Consider the following 11,298-nt stretch of genomic DNA (forward strand, 5'->3'; position numbering starts at 1 on the left):
CCTATGTTCTAGTACCCCTATGTTCTGATGCCCATATGTTCTGATGTCCCTTTGTTCTGATGCCCCTATGTTCCAATGTACCTATGTTCTGATGCCCCTACATGTATGTTCTAATGTCCCTATGTTCTAATGCCCCTATGTTCTAATGTCCCTATGTTCTGATGCCCCTATGTTCTGATGTCCCTATGTTCTAATGTCCCTATGTTCTGATGCCCCTACATGTATGTTCTAATGCCCCTTTGTTCTAATGCCCCTATGTTCTAATGTCCCTATGTTCTGATGCCCCTATGTTCTAATGTCCCTATGTTCTGATGCCCCTATGTTCTAATGTCCCTATGTTCTAATGCGGGTCAAGGTTATTGGGAAACAGGGGAGTTTGAACATTAGAGACAACAATTTCCCAAATTCTCCAGTAAACTGTAAAGTGGTCAATGAACAGAAGAACATATCTACCTTGTAAAAGTACTTTTTGGCTGCCCTGTGTAGGAGGACTTGTACCAGGAGAGCTGGACACACGTATAAGCCCACAATCAGCTCTGTGTGTGTGTACCATGTCATGTATCGCTCCAGCCTGAAAAAATAGATAAATACAGACATTCATTGGTGGCGTTGGGTGGTGTAGTGGTTAGAGCATTCGACTATGAAGCGGGGAGACCCGGGTTCGATTCCGGGTCGTACCCGGGACATGTCTGAACATGCGCCCGACGTTGTGCCCTTGGGAAAGGCACTTTACACAGTCAAATTTCCTCACTCCACCCAGGTGTGAACGGGTACCTAACTTCGGTTGGGGAAAGTCGTATTGAGGTCACATTGTGGCGCCGAATGGCAGCCGCACAGACCCTTGCGACAGTTCCACAAAAATTTGCGGAACAAATATATGTATCATGTGTATTATTATTTGATTGTTGTGATTTATATTGATTATGTGATACCCTGCATCAATTCAGCCGTATAAAGGCTGCGAGTGCACGGGTACTGTTTGGACAATAAAAAAACAATAAAAAACCATCACATATTAATCTTAGATAATCTAAAATTTGCATCAAAACGGTATAAATTCTTCTCTGTTCTTCACTTATGAACTGTGATAAGGGGGGGATACAAGCTACATGTAAGTCATGCTTAGGACTGCAGTCTTCTTGCTGCAGTGCCACCTAGTGGCAAGAAGTAGACTGCATCAGTTACTGAGTTACTATTAATAATAATAATACTAATAATAATAATAATAATACTATCTAGTACTATTGAGAGAAGGTAGCAAAAGTACATGTACAATGTACTACTGAAACATTGGCAGTCAAATCTGAAAGAACTAACATTACAGCTTAACATCTGTGTCCATAATATCACCAGGGTCCATAATATCACCTGAGAAACAGTGTGCTTAAAGATATTTTTACTGCAACATACTTTTGGTATGCACTCCTTCACACATCAAATGTACATACCTAGAGCATGTTGCAGTAAAAATATCTTTAAGCACACTGTTTCTCAGGTGATATTATGGACCCTGGTGATGTTATGGACACAAATGTTACATCTCTAGAGCTTATTCTGTTTTAAAATGCAGAATTTTGTTTAAAAATGAACCTGAGAGTCTGCAAGCAATTTCAATACAATGAAAGATCTTGCCTTGTCATAAAGAAGGCGACAGCTATCACTGTGAGAACAGCTGTGATCCAGCCCAAGATCAGCACCAGGACAGCACAGAATAGCTGTCTCAGGTACAGCAATCCTGATGAGCCTGCATTTAGGTGAACAGCAAATTTAACATTGCTACACTTACAATAGCTATTGTAACAGTTGTACTTCATTGGCTCCATTCAAGAATAACATTAGGACGACAGCAAAACTTCAAGTTTGGGTGCAAATTTTGTATTTGATACCAGAAAAAAAAATCCTTTTCTTCTTTGTCTTCCTTCCTGAAACTAACAGTTTTTTCAACAAACAAATTTATCAATTCATTATTAATATTTGAATTCTAAACCATTTGGGGCTCTTACAGGATACTTTTAGTCCTGTTTTTATTTTAATTTTTTTGACAACCCACTTTATTGATTTTCTGCAAAAAATCTGAGAACAAATAAATCAAAATTTTTGCAGTCTTGAGTAAAGTGGGGTCATGTGGCGCAGTCGGTAGCGTGTTCGGCTCACACCCAAGAGGTCGTGGGTTCGAATCCTGCCCACATCACTGATCTTGTCCCCTTGGGAAAGGCACTTAACACAACTTTCCTCACTTCACTCAGGTAGAAAAGAGTACCTAGCTTCGGTTAGGAACGTCCCTCGGATAGGACGTTCAATGGAGGTCCCGTGTTTGGGGAGAGCCACACCCCACACACATTAAAGAACCCACCGCACTTACATGTATCAAAAAGGGTAGGGGACCTTCTTGGTGTGAGTGGTTCAAACCTTACAGTTACGCAGCTTGTACATGTATAACACTGGTGTGTTACACCTAAAGGTGGTTTACCGGTTATGCGAAACAAACAAACAAAATACCTCCAGTCCTACTTGGCTTCAGCTTGTACATGTATGTACATGTGTAACACTGGTGTGTTACGCCTAAAGGTGGTTTACCGGTTATGCGAAACAAACAAACAAAATACCTCCAGTCCTACTTGGCTTCAGCTTTTACATGTATGTACATTGTGTAACACTGGTGTGTTACGCCTAAAGGTGGTTTACCGGTTATGCGAAACAAACAAAGCAAGGACAGAATCATACCTCCAGTCCTGCTTGGCTTCAGCTTGTACCCAAAATACACCAGGGTAAACAGAACAGCCAGGCAGTTGATGATGATGGCCACATGGTGAGGGTACACCACCATGAACTGACCAATCACGTCAAAGAACACAGTTTTGCCATGGCGATACTCCCCTGGGTAGGCCAGGTAGGGAGAATTGACCAGGTGCTGGACAATGGACAGCAGATTTTCACCTGTGAATAGAACAATGGAAAATATAAGCCACATTTTACAAATCTGAAGAATTTTGAATACTTAGGGATGGTCCAGGAAAGAGAAAGTTGCAGGCAAGACAACGGTTTTACAAAGTGTCTGTCAGCAGTTTTTCAATTTTCTGTATTCAAAATGACTGCAAAGCAATAATTATCCTTGAGTAAAGAGACTCTTTTTACACAACCAAGTCTTTTATTCAGCCGACGTTTCGATGACCGTCAGTCACCTTCCTCAGGGCAATTCTGACTGGTTCACGTTGCATTGCAGCACAGGTGTCACTGCTATAGATGCATTCCCAAGTGTACAATCTCTTGGAATCTCCTGTCGCTTGCGACAGATGAGTAGGCGTATATACAGGTCCTCATTTGCTGATGTGGGTCCTCCAAGTGTACAATACAGTATTCACATATCTACGTCAGATGAATAAAAGACTTGGTTGTACAAAAAGAGTCTCTTTACTTAGTGTCTTATCAATCTTGTGACTAGTCAAAAGCTCTAGGTGAGAGAACTTCTTTGTGTTGGATCTAAAGTTTTAACTTTAAACATGTAAGTACAAATGTACCAACACGGATGAACTTTCATGATATACTTTCTCTTGTTCCCTTGCCCCATATTTTCATTTTGATGCAAGGGGGCAGGGTTAGTATGTGCACTGGTCATATAAGAGTATACAGTCACTGCAGGTACGTGTGTATCAGTGTAGGGCAACACCAATTTAATTCGTTGGTTCTCGGATTGGCCTCTTCATTTTTTTCTGATTTGAAAAAAAAAAAGATAATCATTCTGGTTCTGAATCAACTGAAATATGCTCATATTTTGCCCCCAACAGTTGAGGAAAGTCCTTTCCTTCCTAGTTGTTACAGTTTTTCCATCTATCAATGCAGTGGTTTGATTAAAACTTCAAAATTCATTGTTTAAATGAAAAATAAAAACCCAGCTTTTTGTGTTTACTTCACTGCTCCTATTGTAGCATTTGGGGCTATGATAGGATGCCTAGACCTGTTTTTATTTTCATTTTTTTTGCCCTGTCGCTTGATATTTTTCTGAGAAAAATCCGAGAACCAACAAATTAAATTGGCGTGGCCTAAGAAAGAAAAACCTTAAGGCTAGCATTACCTGCCCTTTGTATGCAGCCAGGAGGGATCTGGTCAGGTGAGTCATACTTCAGGTGATACACATATCCATTGTCCATGTACGCTATGTCAATACCTGTACAGGGTCATCAACAATTAGAAAAAAAATTCATACATGAAAATGTTTTACTGGTACCAGTAACATCAATTGTACTGCTGTTTATTTGATATGACAACTGATTTTAAAGCAAAATCTTAAGTGAAAGAAGATATCACAGATAGAACTTGAGTTGATCTACTCTTTGTATTAACTGTCATACATGTAATTGAAAATTAGAGACAGAATACAAGCTGAGCCAAAAGATGCCTTAAAATTTGCTATATATGTACAGAATTAAATGTAGGTCATCTCTGAACATTCTATGACCATATACAGGGCTTGAAATTCATTTTTGGGAATAAGTGCGCTAAAAAATTGGGTCCACCAAACTTTTTTGGGGTGCACCATATAAAATAAAATAAGTAGAATGCCAGCAAAAACTAATGATGTTTCATTTCTGAAGAGAATTACTATAACTATGATTTTCAAAAACTTTTTCTGACACTTTAAGATGTATAGAATATGCTGTATAAAAGTATACATTTAATAACATCTTTACATAATATTACGTAAACCTACGAAAATATTTGGGTGCAGAAAAAAATTGGGTGCACAGCTCCAAATTTAGGTGCACTCACCCTGTATTTCGAGCCCTGATATATTTATAGATAACACAAACCTGGTAGGTTGCCATAGTCGCGGTAGATGCGAAAGTCCGTGTCAGAAGGAATGACGTTACTCTGGAACAGCTCCTGGGCAGTCACCGAGGCAAACGGATACTTCGCTGCCTCTGCGTACGCTCGGACCAACCATGGGTGGTCAGGACCTTCAGGGAGAAAAGAACACAAAATGATCATATATTGTATGAAATTGATATGAATCTTTATTGCATATTCCTGTCAGGATGGACTAAATGCACATGTGACCATACAGGGCTCGAAATTCATTTTTGGGAATAGGTGCACTGGTGCACCCAAGGTAAAAAATTAGGTACAGAAAAATTTTTTGGGTGCACCATATAAAACAAAACTTATTTATACATGTAGATCTTACTGCTCCTCCTCTGAGCTTGAATCTGAAATGGGAGCTAACTTCGAAATCTTAAGTACAAAAAACAAAGATTTTATTATTTTTCTGACACTTATATGGTAGGAATGTCCTGTGTACTATTAATATATATTATAATTTGATATGTACAAAAATACTACAAAATTATTTGGGTGCACCAGTGCACCCACAGAAAAAACATTGGGTGCACAGCTCCAATTCTGGGTGCACTCAGGTACACATGCACCCAGTATTTCGAGCCCTGCTTTCACCTTACCATCTACCTGCACCTATATAATATACATGTCGAAGCTGGTGTGTATAATATGCCGAAGGGCGGTTATACCGGCTATACAGTGTTACTGATACAGATACAGACATACTAATGATTAATACAGTTTGAATCACACACCTGTTTGAAACACGACCTCCCGCCCCCCGGCACCGGCCGCCTCCAAGTTGACGAAAGCGCGGATGTCGCCTGCCCAGGGATGCTGGGTAATGAAACCGTGACTCGCCTGCGGGAAAACGGAACATCAAAAACATTCAATAACTAGAGTTCAGCGTCCTGCAGTTCCAAAACAAGATGCTAGGGGGCCCAAACTCACATGACTTCTTCCCGAGGACAAGAGCTACCTATCATCCAAAATTCATGACCCTGGCATGTCCAGATCGCGAGATATGAAACCGGAAGTTGTGCTGCAGTACCAGGGGAAGCCACTAGGGTGCCCAAAATCTCATCATTTTCAGTTTTAGCCATGCTCTACCAACCCACCAAGTATGAAACCAATCCATCCAGCCGTCCTTAAGTTATCTTGTTGACCAACAGACAAACGGACAGACAGACGGACAGATAAGGTTCAGTTCTGGACTCGTAAGTCCGTCCCCAAACCCATGGCATATACAAAATTGCATGTTGGCAACCTTGCAATGTTGTATGGGCAAAACTGTGGCCACATAACATGGAGGCTGACACTTGACGATGCCCGATCATGGGCAATGTTTTCTTCATTTTGCAGCACAGAATTTGAAATCTATGGAACTTAGGAGATTTTAGGTGGTTTGGAAAGAAAAGGGGTACTAGTATGTGACATGGACTTGAACCTTAACATTTTTACTTACAAGTCCGGAACCGGTCTAGCAAACCAGTACACAGCACTATATACTGTATTTGTATTGATATCGTTCAAGATTTTTGTACCTGGAGGATATTTTCCTCTGCTCCGTTTAAGACAAAGATGATGGAGTTTTTGAGCGGGGTGTCAGCCTGGGACAGCACACGCAGAACTTCCAACATGGAGGCACAGCTAGCTGCATCATCACTGGCACCTATGGGAGATGAACAAAAAAAATTACAACCAAAATCGTAGACTAGATTTTGGATGGTTGATGAAACGTAAGCCTGGACATTCTTTGCATCTGGTATATATAGAGGGGGGCCTGCAAGCCTTTTTTTTTCCGTAGAGCATAATCGGCCGTTTTAATTCTACGTAGGGAGTAGACGGACCACTCTAATTCAACGTAGAGCATAATTGGTGCATTTTGCGTACAGCGTAATTTGCGTTTTGATTATACATAATGCGTTTTAGCCACTTGGAATTTATCGTAGAGCGTAATCGAGAGGTTTCCTGAATTCAGCGTAATACGTAGCCAGCTCTCAAAATTTAGCGTAGAGCGTTGTCAGGACCCCCCTCCCCATGCAGTCCCCCATAGAGATGCAATAACTGGATATGAGTTTCTTGTTTTGTTGTTTGAAAAAGGTAAACAAATTGAGACATTCATGCAAATATTTTCATTTTCTAATACTAGTAAGTTTGCTTTGTGAACTGACATACTGTGTAATTTATTGAAACATACAACTTCTCAAGCTTCTGAAATAACTCAGGTAATGTTACAAGACGTAACCTATATATATATAGCTAAGGCCACACCAATTTAATTTCTTGGTTAACGGATTTGCCCGCTTCATTTTTTTCAAATAAAAATTATTATTAAATTCACAATCAACTGCAAAATGCTCATATTTTTCCCTGAATAGTCGAAAACAGTCCTTTTCATCCTAGTTGTTACAGTTATTCCATTTTTCAATGCAATGGTATCATTAAAAGTTCAAAATTCATTGTTAAATTTTTAACCAGCCTGGTGTGTTGACTTCATGGCTCCTATCGTACCATTTTGGGCTATGATAGGATGCCTATAGGCCTGTTTTTATTTTTTCTCTCTCCCGCCCGCTCCTTTATTTTTCTAGAAAAATCTGTTAAGGCCACACCATTTTAATTTCTTGGTTAACGGATTCGCCGCTTCATTTTTTTCTGATTTGCAAATAAAAATAAAAATTTAGAATCAACTGCAAACTACTCATATTTTGCCCTGAACAGTTGAAAACAGTCCTTTTCATCCTAGTTGTTACAGTTATTCCATCTTTTAATGCAATGGTATCATTAAAAGTTCAAAATTCATTGTTTAAATTTTGAACCAGCCTGGTGTGGACTTCATGGCTCCTATCGTACCATTTTGGGCTATAATAGGATGCCTAGGCCTGTTTTTATTTTTATTCTTTTTTTGCCCGCCCGCTCCATTATTTTTCTAGAAAAATCTGTTAACCAAGAAATTAAATTGGTGTGGCCTAACAACTGATTTGGCACAGCAGTTAACTGAGTCACAAAAACAATGATTTGGGTTAATTATGTTCATGTTTTACCTGGCCCTCCCATGGTGGAGTCAAAGTGAGCGTTGATCATCAGACTGTGTCGACTCGGCTTCTTGGGCGACAAACGCACCACAATGTTAGTGATGTTGTCATAGTAGTGCGTGAACGAAGACAGGAAGTCCAGGGTAAAGTAACCTGCAAAAAAAAAACATTTATAATGGGCATATTCAGGGGTTTTTCTAGAAAAATTTAGCATGAGGGAGCAGATCGCAAGCATGGCAAGGAATAAAGTGACTGAGGGGGGATTTTTTAATAAGAATAACACTCACAAGGGTTCAATTTGGAAATTGGTATGAGGGAGCTGGCTGGTTACATAAGGGAGCAGCTCCCTTATTCCCCTGTTTAGAAAACCCCCTGATATTTGTCAACTAGAAACTAGAAAGGCAAAATATGCAAGCAAATTTGGCATACAGTATTTCATTCTAAATTTCTGTCACCCAACAATTCCAAGATCACTAAGGTCCAAAATAAAATTTCTCTAATTCAACTTCATGCAAGAATGAACCAAGGGTATCCAAAAGGGACCATTCTAAAATATCATATTTTCAAATTGATATACCATCAGTTTATCGTTTTCAGTTCCTTTTTCGTCTTCTTTTGTTGATGTTGCAAAATTGAGACCCAGGGGACTGGAGTCGAGTGATTATTTTGTGGCTCCAGCTCCTTCAAGTACCAGAGTTATCAACCAAGGATTGAGGTGTTCAAGAATTCATTCTTTCCTAGAACTACCGCAGAGTGGAACTTGCTGTCACCAAGTACAGTAGGGGCATTGTCATTAGATAGCTTTAAACAATGTCTAGAGTTAGATGTTCAAGTGTCTGGTATAACAAGTCGATCGGTGCGAAATTATTATATAGCCAGCTGCTGCTGCACTGTGTGCCTGCGAAGCTGGTGTGTTATGCTGAAGGGCGGTTATAGCAGCTATACAGATACAGAAGCTGGTGTGTTATGCCGAAGGGCGGTTATACCGGCTATACAGATACAGAAGCTGGTGTGTTACACCGAAAGGCGGTTATACCGGCTATACAGATACAGAAGCTGGTGTGTTTTGCCGAAGGGCGGTTATGTATACCGGCTATACAGATACAGAAACTGGTGCATTACGCCGAAGGGCGGTTATACCGGCTATACAGATACAGTGGGCCTTTGTTTTGATTACGGTAAGCAGAAGGAGAAATTTGTTTTTGCTATGTTTCCTCTTTTAAGCTATTTCAAGGAGGTTAACCTCCTTGGCTATTTGTTCAAACAAACAAAGCCAATGACCTGGAGCAGACGTCTGTCACCATGGTAACAGGTGCTTTGGCAGTCACCCTGTGGTGTTGGGTTACAGCACGGAGCAGCTGGACAGAGCAGCAGACCTCTGTAGTACCATGGAGGTCCCTTCTACTTCCATGGTAGTACTTAACATAAGATGAAAACATCAACGAGCCACCTTATAATAATTTTTCGCTCCTAGTCCTACCTGTTGGCCTTTGTACATCCACCTCTATCTTGTGACTAGGCTTGGCCGCTCGCTGTATTTTCTCGATCTCCCTCAGCAAGTACCCCACGGTCTGGACTTCGTTCTGGTAGGTCCCGGCGACCCTCGGCCCGAACGCGGTGATGGCGTCCAGGTGCCTCCGCGCCCTCTCCTCCGAAAACTCGGTCGCTGGAGTGTCGGCATCGGTGCGTGCAGCTGGGAGCTGTTTAGCGGCGATGAAGACGACGAGCAAAATTGCGGTGAAAAACACGGCGATGAGCGCATAAACCCGTTCTCCTAGCGCGGCTTTTTGTTCCGTAGCTCCGTGATATTTTGGATCGATGCCGCCGTTGTTCTGCAGGGATGTGTAAGAGTTGGAATGGGAGCCGGCATTTGCCGGTCCTCTTTGCCTCATGTTGACAGCCATCTTGAATGGACGAGAACTATAGGCCAGGTGTGGAGGGGATGAGTCCACATCAATTTAATTTTCAATACCCATTAGATACCTGAAAACATCTTTTTGTCCATAATTTATTTTAAGTACAAATATAAAATATCAATTATTTATCAATCCATGAATTGTTTGTCTATACTACAACATTAATTGCTCTTAATGGTGCAAGTAATTTACACGATTCCCCTAAATATAATGAAATATTCCTAAAAGACCGGGGAGATGCAATGACAGCATACAAACGTAGCGGGAACAAAATGTTCTTTAAATTTAGTGAATATTTTAAATGCAAACAAGTATGAGATATTCATTAAAACTACATTATTTACTTTTGGCTATATAATATGTTGTAAAATATTATCTATGCGGAGATTTTTTCGTTTGGACGATTTATATAAAATTTAAATGTACGCTTCCATGCTTTTAAAAGACAAGGGGCACTCGGAGGTATGGCTTGGTCTAGAATATGGTAGGACGGCCACGAAAGACGGCCACGCCGCTATTGGTCAATTTCTCAGCAAGCTACAAAACCTCCACGCTGCTATTGGTCGGGGTACCAGCTGCTGCAGTGAGGGATAGCTAGCGGTGGGGAGGGCTGCCGGCGTTTATCCACAGCTTTTAGGGGCAAAAAACGTCAACCTTTACGGCTATAATCACTCCACTTGGGTGGATAAGCCACAAACAGTCATTTGTGCGGCTCTTAGCTCTGGAAACCTTACAGGTAATGAGTGCGTGAGGGACTTGGGTCTAGATAACGTTACCAGTAAAACGCCGTACGGGAAAATTCCATGGGCCTTTCATAAATTATGTAGGGACCAGGTAAGCACCGTACAGGTGCTATTTGCGTGGCCCTTTCATCTGGGGACCAGGTAAGGCACCGTACAGGTAATATTTGCGTGGCCCTTTTATCTGGGAACCAGGTAAGGCACCATACAGGTAATATTTGCGTGGCCCTTTCATCTGGGAACCAGGTAAGGCACTGTACAGGTGATATTTGCGTGGCCCTTTCATCTGGGGAGCAGGTAAGGCACCGTGCAGGTGATATTGGCGTGGCCCTTTCAGTCTGGGAACCAGGTAAGGCACCGTACAGGTAATATTTGCGTGGCCCTTTCATCTGGGGAGTAGGGAAGGCACCGTACAGGTGATATTGGCGTGGCCCTTTCATCTGGGGAGCAGGTAAGGCACCGTATGGGTAATATTGGCGTCGCCCTTTCATCTGGGAACCAGGTAAGGCACCGTACAGGTGATATTGGCATGGCCCTTTCATCTGGGAACCAGGTAAGGCACCGTACTGGTGATATTGGCATGGCCCTTTTGTCTGGGGACCATATAAGGCACCTTACAGGTAATATTTGTGTGGCCCTTTCATTTGTGGACCAGGTAAGGCACCGTACAGGTGATACTGGCATGGCCCTTTCATCTGGGAATCAGGTAAGGCACCATACAGGTGATATTGGCGTGGCCCTTTCATCTGGGGACTAAGTAAGGCACCGTTCAGG

At 41.5% G+C, this 11,298-nt stretch overlaps 1 protein-coding gene across 1 annotated transcript in view; it reads right to left on the bottom strand.

Annotated features, from left to right (window-relative positions):
• Positions 1-9,863, bottom strand: part of LOC109467553 (endoplasmic reticulum metallopeptidase 1-like) — a 17,059-nt gene extending 7,196 nt beyond the window's left edge. The window contains exons 1-9 of the mRNA XM_019765576.1: positions 9,349-9,863; positions 7,878-8,021; positions 6,378-6,505; positions 5,589-5,694; positions 4,809-4,955; positions 4,073-4,165; positions 2,725-2,937; positions 1,633-1,744; positions 454-571 (exon numbers count right to left, since the gene is read on the bottom strand). Of these exons, the coding sequence (XP_019621135.1) occupies positions 454-571; positions 1,633-1,744; positions 2,725-2,937; positions 4,073-4,165; positions 4,809-4,955; positions 5,589-5,694; positions 6,378-6,505; positions 7,878-8,021; positions 9,349-9,772 (1,485 nt within the window). The 5' untranslated portion in view covers positions 9,773-9,863. The remainder of the gene's footprint in view (positions 1-453; positions 572-1,632; positions 1,745-2,724; positions 2,938-4,072; positions 4,166-4,808; positions 4,956-5,588; positions 5,695-6,377; positions 6,506-7,877; positions 8,022-9,348) is intronic.
• Between the last annotated feature and the right edge of the window lie 1,435 nt (positions 9,864-11,298).

This window comes from Branchiostoma belcheri, unplaced genomic scaffold (genome assembly GCF_001625305.1).
Source record: "Branchiostoma belcheri isolate BF01 breed outbred unplaced genomic scaffold, Haploidv18h27 scaffold181, whole genome shotgun sequence".
Classification (NCBI taxonomy): domain Eukaryota; kingdom Metazoa; phylum Chordata; class Leptocardii; order Amphioxiformes; family Branchiostomatidae; genus Branchiostoma; species Branchiostoma belcheri.